Here is a 14,717-nt window from a genome sequence, read left to right on the forward strand (position 1 = left end):
CGTGCCCGAGGGTGTGAGCCATTCCACAAAGTCCCCACGGAGTCCGTGTGCAAACGCGCCCGAGTCAGTACTGCGTGCCCCTCGCTTTGCTCAGTGGAAAAGGACGCGACGGGGAACGGAACAGGCGTCAGCCCCGGCTGTAGCCTGTACCGTGCCGGCCTCCGCCAGCGAGGACACTGGTGTTGCGGTTCGTCCCGCAGCACCGTCATTCTCCACGGGTCTGCGCGGTGCCAGCTGCTTCCCCTGGAAGTCGGTCATCTGTGTCCGCTCCTGCCATCACTCGTGTTTGCGTCTTGTGTCTTCCATAGTTTTCATCCAGACGTTCCTGTCACCGTGATAATCACACACCTAAAGTTTGTTTTGTCACCGTCTTTAAGTCCTGCAACAAAGCTCTCCAGTGCTGCCAAGTAGACTTTGAAATCACGGTCAGAATTTGCTTATTTTTCAATAATTACAGAGTTCCAGAAAGCTGCAGGAAGCGGCACAGTGAGATCCCGTCTGCCCTCCTCCCCAGTCCCTCGGTAACAACATCTCACGTCGCCACAGGACCGTGTGCAGCCGGGAGTCTCACTTCTGGTGCCGTCAGCAAACCTTACACACATTCCACCGGCCTTACGTGTGTGTGTGTGTGTGTGTGTGTGTATTAGTGGCAGTACCATCATCATCGAGATACAGCACCGTTCCCTTGCCACAAAGGTCCCCCATGCTGCGCATTTATGGACACATACCCACACACACGTGTGCATGCACACACACACACGTGCACACACCTGCAGCCACCAGCCCGTTCTGTACAGGGCTGCACGTCAAGGATGTCATGTGGAGTCACACGTGGCATCGCCTCGAGCTGTCAAGTTTTCCCTTTCGTGGCTGCGTGGTATTCCCTGGTGGGATGTGCCAGTGTGTTAACTGCCCGTTGGAGGACATGACGCTTGTCCCAGTTTGTGTGTCGCAAACAGAGCCACTAAGAACGTTCGTGCACAGTTCACGTCTCTGGGTTAAACGCCCAGGACTGCAGCCGCGGGGCCGCGTGGGGAGAGCATGGTGCACCCCGTAAGGAACCGGACAGACTGGTTTCCAGAGGTGCAGTTGCTGCGTCCCGGCCAGCGTTTGATGTCAGCGCCGATCTGCTCTCTTAGCCATTCTGGAGGGTGCGTGTATGCCGCGGCTTTGCGTTGCTGCAGAGTAGTGATGCTGAGTGTGCTGACACGTGACCGCCTGTCTCCCGCGAGACTTCTGTAACGAACTTTGTCTCTCTTCCTTTCTAACTGCCTTGCTCATTCCCTTTGACCGTGACTTTGAGAATTCTTTATCGATTACAGATAACAAGGCTTCTCTCAAAAGCATGGCGTGCGAGTGTCTTCATTTTCTTTGCGGGGTCTTTAAGCAAAGCCAAAGCTTCCAGTGTTGATGGCGTGCAGGTCGCTGATTTTTCTCTGGTGTCGCGTTAACGACTCTGCCCCTCGCCCAGGGCCTGAAGGTTTCCTCCCAAGAGTGGTGTGGATGTGGTCTGTGCTGCATTGCTGGTTGACCGTCACATGGGGGCTGAGCTAGGCCGATGTCTCTGCTCGCCTACGGTGCCCCAGCGCCGTCTTTCCACAGGGCTTTCTCACCGCTGGAATCAGGCGGGCGCTCTGGGTGCGCTCCTGGGTTCTGTCCCACTGAGCCCTGCTGTCCCTCCTCCAGCGTGCACTTCGGCCGTCAGAGCTGCGTCCCACACCTGCGTGCTGGCTCCCAAGGCCATCGCAGGTGCCGTGCGGCCTCTTCTTCCCCCGTGAAGTTTCGAGGAAGCGTTGTGGTCTGCAGGGAGCCTTGCTCGGGTTCCGAGGGCTCTGGGTTGTGCCTGCGGTGGGCGTGAGGGCAGGTGGCAGGTCCGTGTGACCCGTGTTCCGCTCCCTCAACACGCGTGTGTCTGTTGAGCCGGACGTCAGATCCCTCCCGGTGTGTTCTGTAGTTATCCCACTCGGGCGCGGCCTGCGTCTTGTCAGCTCAGTCCTGCGTGGTTCTTGTTCTGGGGTGGGGTACGCGGCTCCGTCACTCCTCAGGCCGGGCTCACCTCTGCTCAGGAGCTGCGTCCCAGCTTCTTCCCCACTTGCTGAACCTCCAGCGCCCCCCAGTTCCTCGCTCTTGTGTCACTGCACAGGCAGCGTCCCGTGTTAGCCGATGCTGAGTGCCGGGGGCCTGGGTCCCAGGTGAGCCGCCGCACGACAGGGACACTTCCCTTCCTCCCAGTGCCAGCCGATGCCCCAGGAGACCAGGGCTTCTGAGTCACCGTTGTGTTTGCTTCTCCGAAATGTGGACTCACATTTGTCCCTGCGCTGTGGCTGACCGCTCCCCCTCCTGATTGACACAGAATTCTGGATAGGGCACAGCGCTCGTCTTCCTGACACTGTGACCCGGGGTGGCACTGCCGCCCGCACGGTCGCCTGTGCTGCTGTGGTCACTTGCCCAGGTGGCCGCTGACGAGCGCTGCAGTCACCCTGGGTGATGGGCTCATCTGCGGCCTGTGTGCTTCTCCGCTGCATCTGTCGGCCAGCGCGGCCACCTGGAGGGACTCTGCACCTGTCCTGTCAGAGCCGGGGCTGGTGAGCTCTCCCTTCACACCGGTCACCTGTGACAACCGTGGCTGCGGAGCGTGGGCCCGGGACAAACAATGTGAGCAGCTTCTCTGCAGAGCCCTGTCGCCTTTCTCCCTGCAGGTCCAGGTCGGGGGCTATCCTTGAGCGGTGCTTCTGCGCACCGGTGTCCCTGCCGCCCGTGCCCACACCCACCGTCGTCCTGATGGCATCCGGGTGACCTGCAGCTCAGCAAACACGCTGGTGTGGGTGCAGGGCCCTCGGCCGGTCCCGACAGGCGGGGCTCCCTCCCCCCACGCCACTTGCCCTTGGCAGCCTCAGAACAGGCAGCGGGGGCACAGATAATGGGCCTAGGGGCTGACGCTCCCAGGTGCTGAAGGGACGTAGATGTCCTCCGTGTCACGCTGTGGGCTTCTCACTTGCGATTTTAAGCCGCAGGTCACCAGCTGTCACTCGTGTCTTGGTGCGCTCTCCGACTGTCCACCTCAAGGGCAGAGGTCACACGTACCGAGTGTGAATGCAGCAGAGGGGCGGGATTTTCACTCCTGGTGGCAGATTAGCATAAATAATTCCCGTGCACCGCGCACCAGGCCTGCATCCCACGTGGCTGGGCTTCCCTCCGTGGGCTCCCCCTCCCCTCCGGGAGCAGACCCCAGCCCTACAGAGCTGTTGGTCTGCGGGAGGCGTCTCTGTGCCTCGTCCAGCCACTCCCAGGTCTGAGTCTCTTTGGAGCTCAGGGCATCTGACAAATCCATCAACAGGAGCCCCGGCCCGTCTCCTCAGGGTGGGAACGGTGCCCGAGGAGGCGTGGCCTGGCAGGGAGTTTCTGAGATGAGGTGAAGGAGGCCACATTCGGAGCCTGCACCTGAGACCCACACCCCGGCCAGGAGCTCTCCGGGGTCCTTCCCGGCTTTGCCACTCCCTTGGGGCAGCTCACAGCATAAGGTGTGGGGGGGCTCCAAGATGGCGCCTGGTTCGGTTATGGGGTGGTAGGGACTGTGACTGAGGGGCACGGCAAGCAGTGATGGTGTGGAAAGAGCCGGTGATGCGGGGGAGCTTCAGGTCCAAACCTCGGAGACGGAGATGCAAGATTGACAGGGGAGGGGTGGTGGAGGGGCGGGACTTGAGAGTAGAGAGAGACGTGGAGGTTGGGCTGTGTGGGTGTCACTCTGCTCGCTCGGCTGAAGACTCTGAAGTTGGGCCCAGGAAACGCGTGGGGCTTCATCCTGAGGATGGAGGAAGCTGCAGGCCAGCCCACGCCCTGCTCAGCACCGTGCACGTGGCCGCTTCCCCGGCTCTCTGGTGGGCCAGGTCTCCCTTTGTGCAGAGGAGGCACGCGTGGTCTGGGATGGAGGAGGAGTGAGGGCTCAGCCACGCCGCCGCAGACTCTGTCCTCCACGATCCTGCTGCATCCCGCTCAGCCTCCCGAGAGCAGGCAGTGGCAGTGCCCGGCTGGAGGCCAGAGGGCTGGCCGCCCAGATCTGCATCGCCGGCTCGCGCGCCGAGCCACGCTCCCGGCGTTTCAGAGTGCTGTCCGTGTCCTGGCGTCCTGGCCGGCGTTTGCCATGTCCTTCCTTCTGCTCCTCCCTGCTTCCCTTCCCCCGAGTCAGCAGGGGAGGCGGGCGGCCCTGCAGGTGCCGGAGCTCACAGCTAGGCTTCGTCCACACAGGGTCAGGGTGCACTGGCCCGGATGGCCCCGGCGGCTGCTGCGCGTGCCCGTCTGGTGGAGCGCCCTGCAGAGGCCGTCGGGGCAGCGAGCCCATTGCCACAGCGGGCCCTGGTCCTCCAGAAAGAGCCGCTGGAGGGAAGGAAAGGCCTAGCCGTCTTTCAGAAACCCATGCAACAGCCGGCACGGTGCTTGCGCAGGGAGGGCTCGGCCTCCGCTGTCTCCGCCTGCTTGGCTGGGCTCGGCGCTTCCCACCCGGTGTCTTCGGATGGCGCTGAAATTCACTGTCCGTTCAGCCGAGCGGCTGCCTGCTACGCGACGCTGCTGGCTGCGCTGTGGGAGTCAGCGTAGGCAGGAAGGGGGGACCCGGGCGACAGGCACCACCTGCACTTGCGACCCCCTGCCCTGTAGGTGGAGGGCGTCAGTGACCATTGTCCAGAAGTGTTGTCCTTACTAAAGAGGGAGGGGCGTTTATTTAAGTGACAAGTGACCTTGGGTTTACTTCCCCGTGGGTGGGTCCGTGGAGGGGAAAGACGCCACAGGAGTTCCTCCGAGGGCTTGGGGCTGTCTCTAACCCTGGACCCCGAGGGCTTGGGGCTGTCTAACCCTGGACCGCGGGCTTTTCTACTGGGGGATCAGAGAGGCCACTGCACAGGCAGCAGACAGCACAGGTGACGCACACAGGGCCCAGGGCCCCGGCTCCGTCTCCCTGTGAAATCAGGAGATTTCAGTACAGCTGCAGGGTCCCCAGGGGCTGGCCCAGCCCTGTGGTTCCAGGAGCACAGATCCTGGGCTGGGCTGGGCTGGGCTGGGCTGGGCAGGGCAGGGCTGGGCTGTGGCTGGGCTGGGCTGGGCTGGGCTGGGCTGGGCAGGGCAGGGCTGGGCTGTGGCTGGGCTGGGCTGGGCTGGGCTGGGCAGGGCTGGGCTGGGCAGGGCAGGCCTGGGCTGGGCTGGGCTGGGCTGTGGCTGGGCTGGGCTGGGCTGGGCTGGGCAGGGCAGGGCAGGCCTGGGCTGGGCTGGGCTGGGCTGTGGCTGGACTGGGCTGGGCAGGGCAGGGCTGGGCAGGGCAGGCCTGGGCTGGGCTGGGCTGGGCTGGGCTGAGGCTGGGCTGGGCTGGGCTGGGGCTGGGCTGGGCAGGGCAGGGCAGGGCTGGGCTGGGCTGGGCTGAGGCTGGGCTGGGCTGGGCTGGGCTGGGCTGTGGCGTGCTTGCTTATCACCCAAGTAATGGACGCAAAGCAGGGAGCTTCACACCTTCTCTTCTGAGTTCAGAAAGTCCCACAGTGGATCAGACAGCAGGGGTGGGCTGTGCTCATTGTTTACATGAATTTCAGTCTCCAACAATCCTCGGTGAGGTGGGGGTGGGGATGGAGGGGGCCTCGCGGCTCAGCCGCTCCCCCGGCTGGGACAGGAGCCGCGTCTGCCGTGAACTGTGACGTTACGGTTTCTCCCCAAAGCGTTTGTTCACACAGGAAGTGAAGAGGCTGCTTCCAAAGCGCCATGGAAAATGGAATTCAAGGGCAAGTTTGTTTGGAGGGCAGACGTGGAATCCATGCGGTTTTCGCGTGGCGTGTGTTTCCATTAACTTTTTGAAGACCCCTTAAGTGCACCAAAAACGCACCCCTCTTCGTTCCATTTCCACGGAGCGTTTGAAGCGCCTCTGTGCAGGCCCTGGTTGGAGACCGGCCCCCTCCTCACCCAGGCCTGCAACCGAGCTGGGGGCAGGGTCTGCACTCCGCATCTTGAAGGGAGGGAGGGGCCCGGGGCCCACAGCGGCTGCGTGGCCGCTCCGGGGAGCTGACTGCACAGGGCTCTTGGCCAGTTCTCTCTGTGCCTTCTGTGCCGGCCAGAGCCAGAAACAGGGAAGGGAGGATGGCCGGGCGCACGGGTGGGAGGGGGCTCTCAGGGAGAAACAGGTAATGCAGGGACTGGTTGGGCCGCGACGCCAGCAAACACCTCCTTCCCAGGTTCCCCCGCCCCCTGCTGGACTGACAGGTGCCCACGTCCTGTGGCTTCGGGGATGAGAAGCCCTGTGATGGAAAAGTGCAGTGACTTCTGCCCACGTCGTGGCTGACAGACAAGGGCCTGTTCTCAGACAGAGAAGCCCTGCTGCCGGGGCAGACGGCCCTGTCTCGCCTTCCTCTGCCGTGGGTCCTCGGGTGGCCGGGTCGCACCATGTGTGCCAGCTGGGGCCGCAGCTTCAGGGCCGTGTAAACGGGACCCAGGAGGAGGGCGCGTCTCCACCTATACACGCGGGACCTGACGTGCGGCTTCTGGGAGAGACCGCCGTCGGGGAGCGTGTCCTCGCGTGCTGCCCTGTGTCGGGGAGCGTGTCCTCGCGTGCTGCCCTGTGTCGGGGAGCGTGTCCTCGCGTGCTGTCCTGTGTCGGGGAGAGTGTCCTCGCGTGTTGTCCTGTGTGCACGCATCCCAGTCTGGGGAGCAGCAGAGCAGGTTTCGTCGTGAGTCCCTTTAGGTGCCCTTGAGGGCCCGGTCCTCCCAGAGAGGCGCGCAGGGGACACACAGGCCCCGGCAGTCATTCCCCACAGCCAGGCGACTGCAAGGCACGCCATGTGGGATGCCGTGGTGCTTGGAGTCCACACTGAGGGCCCCGCCCATGACCCCCGAAGGCACATGCTGGGATGGCCATGGTCTCCCCATGTCCTGACCACGTGCCGCCGGGATGGCCGTAGTCACCCAATGTCCTGACCATGTGCCGCCGGGATGGCCGTGGTCTCCCCGTGTCCTGACAGTGTGCAGCCGGGATGGCCGCGGTCTCCCCGTGTCCTGACCGTGTGCCGCCAGGATGGCCGCAGTCTCCCCGTGTCCTGACTGTGTGCCACCGGGATGACTGTGGTCTTCCCGTGTCCTGACTGTGTGCCGCCAGGATGGCCGCAGTCTCCCCGTGTCCTGACCGTGTGCCGCCGGGATGGCCACGGTCTCCCCATGTCCTGACCCCTGAAGGCAGATGCCGGATGGCCGCAGTCTCCCCGTGTCCTGACCACGTGCCACCGGGATGGCTGTGGTCTCCCCATGTCCTGACCGTGTGCCGCCGGGATGGCCGTGGTCTCCCCATGTCCTACCATGTGCCACCGGGATGGCTGTGGTCTCCCCGTGTCCTGACCGTGTGCCGCCGGGATGGCTGTGGTCTCCCCGTGTCCTGACCGTGTGCCGCTGCTGTCTTGCAGGAGGAGGGGCTCGTGAAGGAGATTGACATCAGCCACCATGTGAAGGAGGGGTTTGAGAAGGCCGACCCGTCCCAGTTTGAGCTGTTGAAGGTGTTGGGGCAGGGCTCCTACGGGAAGGTGAGTGGGGCCCCGGGCGGCTCCGGGTGGGGCTCAGGGCTGCTGCAGGAGGCCCACATCCTCTGTGGCTCGTGGCTCATGGCTTGCCCCCGCCACGCAGACTCCGTGCACGGCAGGAACTCCCTGACTGTGGGGCTGTGCAGTGTGAGGACATTGTCCCCCCGAGCCTGCCAGGCCACACCTGTCCCCTCGCCCACGGCCTCCCTGGGCGTCTCCTTTAGCCCCGCGGGCGGCAGGCGCCAGCGTCCCCCGAGTGCATCCTCCACAGCTGTGTCAAAGGGGAGACAGTGATGGGAGGGGGGCAGCACTCCCTGGCGGGCGCCCGCCTGTCCTCAGCCAGGTAGGCTGGGGTTTGTCGATGGCGCCGCTCCTTACTGTCCGGGTCCACACACGTCCCTGCGCCCTCAGCCTCCGCTTCCCGTGCACGGCCCACTTGCAGTGCCGCGCGCTGGCTCTGAAAGGCTGTCTAAGAGGTCCCTGTAATAGGCGCACGTGCCGCCTAGCAGCGGCCTAAGCTGTACCTGTGCACACGACTGCCCTGTCCCTCCCGTCCTCACCTCCAAGTCACAGCAGGAAGAGCTGGAACCACGACTCTCCGTGGAGTGCCACGTCCGTATACAGCAGGCTGTCAGCAAATGCTTCTCACTCGCGACCTGTGCCTTCCTGCGGTGCGTGCTGACCGCTCTGGGTCCTTGATGCCGACCGCTAGATCGAGTTCTAGAGCGCGGGCCTGCAGTACCCCAGGCGCCGCTTGTCCTGTGGGGCCGCAGGCGCTGCCCCGAGCCCTCGGTTCCCAGCTGACGTCCGCCCACGGGAAACCTGGTGGATTTCGGCGTGGGATTGGCACGGCGGTGTGGCTGTGAAGCTGGGAAGGCGGGCGTGCGCTGCTCTGTGGGCGACGGATCAGACTGAAGCACGCGGGACTGCGCCCATGCAGAGACCCCGGGCCTGGGAGGCCGGCTGCTCCCCGCCGTTCGTGGCACGAAGATGGCAGGCTCTCGTGATGTAACCAGCGTTACTAAAAATAGAGCGCACAGCCGGCGTGGTGTGGCCGTGGGATGTCTTCCCGCCAAGTGACAGAGTAGCCCACTGAGGGAGGGCCTTCGCTCCGCCCTGAGAACCACGGCTCGGAAACAGGCCAGCACCGGTTTTCCCCGGGCCTCAGCCGCTTGCCGTGACTCGTGAAGGTGTCCGGCCCGCGCAAGGCGCCGTCTGCCAAGCCTGTCTGTCCAACGAGGAGGCGGCCCGCTGGGGCCCAGGCAGCGTCCCCATCACCACAGCTGACGTGCGGGAGTGCCTGGGGGCGGGGGCAGGGGAGCTCTGCCAGCCCCACAGGGGCGCAGACCCGGGGCCTCTTAGCTGGGCGGGGACGCCCCCTGAGAACGCCCCCTAGGACCAGTGCATCATGTGGGAGGAGAAGCTTCCCCGGGCCCTCATTCAGATTACAGAGTTTTAATTTCAATTTTGCTTAAAAAAAAAAAAAAAAGCTCATTGCTTGGAAAACAGCAAGTGGAGGCCTGGCATGAGGCGGGGCCCCCAGGGGTGCACACACGTCTGGGTTCACATCCCCCGAGCTGAGAGCCAGGGCGCAGCAGGAGGCGTCATGGCAGAGCCGGCTCCCACGGGACGGGACCTCCTGAGCAGCTGGCGTGGACGGGGCCGTGGTGGGAGAGGCGCTGCTCCGGGGTTTCCTGGGCAAGGTTTGCAGGACACACTGGCGTCAGGGTGCACACTGCACTTGTCCACTGGGTGCTCGTTTGCACTGTTGGTGTGAAAGCAAAACTCACGCCAGCGGGGAGCCCGTGGGTTCTAATGCCCCCGTCTGGCGGGGGGCAGCGGCCCCGTGCACGGTCGTCCTCCCGCGACAGCCAGGCACAGGGAATGCGTCCACCCCGAGGCAGCTCCCAGCCTCGGACCATGCACCGGGAGCACCGGGACCTGGCAGGCCCGGAGGCCCCCACCCCCCCAGAGGGGCTCGGAGTCTGGAGACACAGGAGTGAGCAGGCATCGCCCCACCTGCAGACCTTCGCGTAAGTGCCTGGCAGGACTCCAGGTGGCCCCCGGGGCCTTCAGGTGGCTCTGTCCTCCTGCCCGGCACGGCACGGGTCCTCGACTAGGCTTCTGCTCGGTCTGCTCTCTGCCCGTGACCCAGAGTGAGACAGGCGTGGTCACAGGAGCACAGGACCATCCCTGTCCCAGAAGCAGACAACTGTCCTTGTCACAAAACACAGTGTGGTCCCCATCACAAAGCATCAGACTGTCCTCATGGCTACAGCACAGGCCTGTCTGCCACAACCCTGGGACCCCACCCCACCCCTGAAGCACAAGAATGTCCCCATCACAAAACGTAGGGCTGTCCCTCTCCCGGAAGCATGGGACTGTCCTTGTCACACGCACAGGGCTGTGCCCGTCACAAAACCATAGGCGTATCTCTTCACAAAGCTTAGAACTGTGGCTATCCCAAGAGCTGGGGAGTGTCGCTGTCTCAGAAAAAACAGTCCCTGCCGCAGAAGTCGTGAAGGGCCCTTGTCACAATGCATAGAACTGTCACTGTCATGAGTGTAGGGCCGTCCGCGTCACGGGAGTGTAGGGCTGTCCCTGTCACAGGGGCACAGGGCTGTCCCCACCAGCAGCGCTGGGCACAGAGCGCGGGCCTCCTGCCGCGAGATCTCTCGGGCACCCTGAGCAGAGCACACGTGTGCCAGCCCGAGTGTCCTGCACACGCGGTGAGCCAGGTCGCCGTCACGGTTATAGCCACGTCGGGAGAGCGGGGCCGCTGTGGAGGTGGGCAAGAGAAAGATGCGGCTAAGCCTGCTCCCCGAGAACAGAAGCAATGTAAGCGTCGCACCAGGCAAGCCGTGGGGCAGCAGGGTCAGCGAGCCGTGTGGACCTCCTGCTGCAGGGGCCCGCGGGGGCGGGGGGTGCTCCCTGGGCTCGTCCGAGGGAAGGGCCGGGCGGAGGGGACTTTCACGTTTCCATCAAACCTGGGAAATGCTCTGTGGGTGTGACTCCCACATTCTGAGAAGGGGGCAAGGGAAATAAAAAATCCTTGTTTTTGTCTGACTCACAGGGTGGGGGGGTGGCTTGTTAGCCTGGGTCATGCACTGTCTCCCCTTGGGGGTGTGGTTACACCGTGTCCCCAGGTGCCCTCCGCCCGGCAGGCTCGTTCCCCGGCGGGCTCTGCAGACAGATGCCAGGTTCCAAAGCTGAAGATTTTGCTCGGAGAACGGGGTCGTGTCGCGCAGCCACGGGAGCGCGGGGAGCGCGGGGAGCGCCGGTGCCTCTGCGGCTTTGCCCCGCGTGCTGAGCGGCTGCTGCAGAAGCTGCTAAAAATGAAACGTGGGAGACACAGGAGGCCGGCGAGATTAAGTATTAAAGAGCCAGCGCCGCCAGCTGCTAGAACGGTCAGAACCTTCTCCAGTGCATCGGGACCGGGGCCTGAATGGCATAAGCAGGTCAGAGCGAGGCGGGGAAGGCTGGGCGCCCGCCAAGCCCGTGGCCGCGCGCCTTCCCCGCTGCGTTTCCGTGTTCCTGCACTTTGCTGTCCGTCTCAAGGGCTGCTGTCTTCTGGCGGGAGCGCTGTTGACCGCAGGGCGGCCCCTGCTGCAGCCACGTGGGAGTGCCCGGCACGTGGCAGGCACCCCGTGGACATGGACAGAGTGAGCTCCTCCTGTTCTGCCAGGAACACGGAAGCACAAGCTGCAGCTTCACCCAGCGGCCGTCTCGTTTTTCAGAAAACTCGTTTTATTTATTTGAAAGGCGGAGAGAGAGACAGAGAACTCCCCCACCGGTTCACTCCCCAGTGCCTGCAACAGCCAGGACCTCAATCCAGGTCTCCCGCGTGGCCGGCAGGGACAGGAGTACGGAGTCGTCACCTGCTGTCTCCCAGGGTCTGCAGGAGGGTCTGGAACCAGGAGCAGAGCTGGGAGCTGGACCTGGACACCCCAGTGCGGGGTACAGGTGTCCCAAGGGAGGTCTCAATGGCTGTGACAAATGGCCGCCCCGGCTGTCTCATTTTTCAAGTATAAAATATGTTTTGTTGGTAAATACCTGTGCAAATTGGGCGTTACCTCAGGTGGTGACTGGCGGCTGTGCGCGTGGACGTGGCTGTCCGTGTACACTGCTGTGGTCGAGATGGCTCACTGCAGTCATGCCTTCTGCCGTGGTCTGTTCCACGTGTCTCTGAGCGTGACTGAATGTGCACACTGGGTCCTTGGCCCAGCAGCCCAACGGCCTGATGCCGGCACCTGCTGATCACGTGACGGGAGCCTTCTGCCGCGTCACAGCCGCGGTGAGGGGCCCAGGGCGGAGCCAGAGAGCTTGCTTCCGCAACGAAGCCCCCTTGCGAGGACAGCCTCAGTGCATCCGTGGGCGTGGAGCCCTGTGACAGATGTCAGGTCCACGAGAGCAAGGCCAGCCCCGTGCGTGCGTGCGTGCGTGTGTGCGTGTGCTGGGTGTCCGGGATGCGGGGGATGTTGGCTCACGAGGTCACAGAGAGCGAAAGGTCAGAAGCTGGCAGCCTTGGAACTGGCGAGAGCCGGGACAGCCCCAGGCTGAAGCTGAGGCCGTGCGCTTGATCCGCGGTGACCGGGGCCCGCCCCATCGCAGGGCAGGACCAGCAGCTGGAACGCCCTGTGCCAGTTCCTGTGCTCTGGCCCAGGAGGGTTTCCCTGCCCTGCACCACGCCCGGTGGAAACATGGCACCTGCTGGCCAGCAGCCCCGTCCGCCCCTTGCCCCCTTTTCCTACCCCAGGGCCCAGCTTTCTCTCTCAGTCCCCTCCACGGGCCTCTCTGGGACCACCCAGCCGTGCTCATCCCCGGGCTCCTGGCCGCACCTCCTGCCACAGCCCCAGGTGCCACTGGAGCTGAGGGGCGGGGCCGGCCGCTCTGCCTGGAAGCAGTCCCGGCAGCAGCTGGGATCCGGCCCCTCTCGCCAGGGCTGCCGCACCCCTGCCTGCCTGACCGGAGTCCTTCCTCCTGCAGGGACTTCCAGGACCACAGCACGCTGTCCCTGGCGGCCCCCGGAGCCGGGTCCCACGGGAGGCAGGATGCTGGGCAGCTGGTGTGTGAGGCTGGGCCACGCCCTGCTGCCCTGCCTGGAACGCAGGCCTGCTGCCCGAGCTGCAGGAGGCCCCAGCAGCTGATCGAATTCGTGGCGACGGCCTTTCGGGAGCCCCCTGCTGGTTGCCCGCGGTTCTCCCAGACCTGACTCACGCCCTGAACAGGGAGTTGCTGCCCAGGACAACACTGTGCTGCCGCGCTGGGCCGCACTTCTCCCTGGGCAGAGGAGCGGGATGTGTCCTCGTGGACGTGGTGCTTCCCATTTGAGAAGGGACTGTGACCGAGCGGTGACAGCGACCGGCAGGATGCTTGGGGACTGAGCTGGGGCAGGAGGCAGTGGGCACCTGCAGGGCACAGGGTGCAAACATGGAGCTGCGTCTTGTCCATGTGTCTTCCCCACCCACCCCCGTTACTGTGTCCCCACAAGGGGCACTCGGGCCTGCGGGCCTGTTCCAGCCTCCCTCCACTCTGGGAGGCCCTGCTCAGGAAGGTCCCGAATGTTCTCCCTCGTCCAGGGCAGGAGTTGTCACCACACTGACACAGCCAGCAGGAGGCTGCAGCCCTCACACTGCCTCCCACTCACCTGCTGGCTCCGTGGACACGTGGGCCCACAGGGGCTGCCTGGAGCCGGAGGCCTGGTGCCTACCTGTGAGGCTTGCACGGGAGGCGTCTGGGCCCGGTGCCCTGCAGGGAGACCACCTCTGCTAGGAAGCCCCCCCACAACTGGACACGGCCCTGCCCCCGTCATTCTCTGTGTGCAGATTGTGGCTGTAAACCACACTCCGGGTTTTCCTTGCGTTTTGTTTGCTAATTTTGTTGGGAGACCATTGATCCAATTTTAAACTGAACGTCTCCCAGTTATCTTTCCTGTTTTGTTTTCCTCCATGATGCACATTAAAACAAACAAACAAAAAAAAAAAGTGCTTCAGAAAGGGCTGTCAGACGCCCACAGAACACCCAGGACGCAGGTGGGCGATAACTCCGTAAACCCAAGCCGCTGAACTTTGAGTGAAGACAGTTCCAAAACAGACGGGTTCATCTTGAAACTCGGAAGGAGCCTGACGGGCGTGGTCGGCAGTACCTGTGCGTGGTCCCCGCCGTGGGGATTCACAGCGCCGTGGAAAAGGAGCCAGCAAAGTCCCTGCAAACCCCTTAACAGCTGGTCCCAGACGGGGTGACGGTGCTGCCGTGGTATCGAGTGGGACGGGAGTGGCGCCCACAGCCGAGGGTGGTGCTCCTGCAGCCCCCGACGCTGCCCACCCCGGCCGTCGGCAGGGACACGGAGCTGGAGAAGCCGCGGCTCCCCACAGCGTGTTCCTTTCTCTGGGGGCCTTCCTCTCATCTCCGTTGCCCCCGGCAACTCCAGTCAGGAAAAGGTGTTGGGAGCCACGCGGTCTCAGGCGTCCCGCTCTCCCCTTGCAGGTGTTCCTGGTGCGGAAGGTCAAGGGCTCCGACGCCGGGCAGCTGTACGCCATGAAAGTCCTCAAGAAGGCCACGCTCAAGGGTAAGGCTGCGCCCTGCGCCCTGCGCCCTTCGCCCTGCGCCCTGCGCCACCTGCTCGCCCCCGGCTGTCTCTGCACTGCCTGCTCGGTCCTGAGCAGCGTGACGTTCCCTGGGCGTTTAAAACACCCCTGCAGCGTTCCCACATGCGTCCGAGGAGAGCCAGATTGTGTAAACACCAGCCCTTGGCACACGTGCTGCCGAGCGAGCTGCGTCTGGGAAAGAGCAGTGGGAGGCAGCAGGCTGCTCCGGCGCGTGTGGCACGTGTGGTGCGACAAACAGCCCCGCACGCCAGCCGGGCGGACTGCTCAGTTTGAGGGAGAATGTGACTCACGGCGCGCTGGTTTCCCTCGGTGTCCGCAGGATGGGGAGTGGGCCCGGCGGCCCCGCGGCCCACGGCCAGCCCCGGTGCTCCCACCCTCCGTGCACGGGCTCGAGACAGAGGCGCTGTCTGGAGTCTGCCCCAGGTTTAGCCGTGAACGTGCGTTCAGGGAGCACCCGTGTGTCCTGCTCAGGCTGCTGGGGAGGGGTGGGCCCCGTACCCCCCAGAGTCTGGACAGATGCAGTGGTGGCAGCAACTAGGGAGGGGGGGACCCGGCACGCAGGCCGCCTGGG

At 64.2% G+C, this 14,717-nt stretch overlaps 1 protein-coding gene across 3 annotated transcripts in view; it reads left to right on the top strand.

Annotated features, from left to right (window-relative positions):
• The window catches only part of RPS6KA2 (ribosomal protein S6 kinase A2), a 294,253-nt gene that overhangs the window by 200,053 nt on the left and 79,483 nt on the right, over nucleotides 1–14,717 (top strand). For all 3 annotated transcript variants that reach the window (XM_070073285.2, XM_070073287.2, XM_070073286.2), the window contains 2 exons: nucleotides 7,425–7,541; nucleotides 14,025–14,106. In XM_070073285.2, coding sequence (XP_069929386.1) covers nucleotides 7,425–7,541; nucleotides 14,025–14,106 — 199 coding nt within the window. The remainder of the gene's footprint in view (nucleotides 1–7,424; nucleotides 7,542–14,024; nucleotides 14,107–14,717) is intronic.

Source organism: Oryctolagus cuniculus, chromosome 5 (assembly GCF_051225735.1).
Source record: "Oryctolagus cuniculus isolate XC-2025 breed Fujian yellow rabbit chromosome 5, ASM5122573v1, whole genome shotgun sequence".
NCBI lineage: Eukaryota > Metazoa > Chordata > Mammalia > Lagomorpha > Leporidae > Oryctolagus > Oryctolagus cuniculus.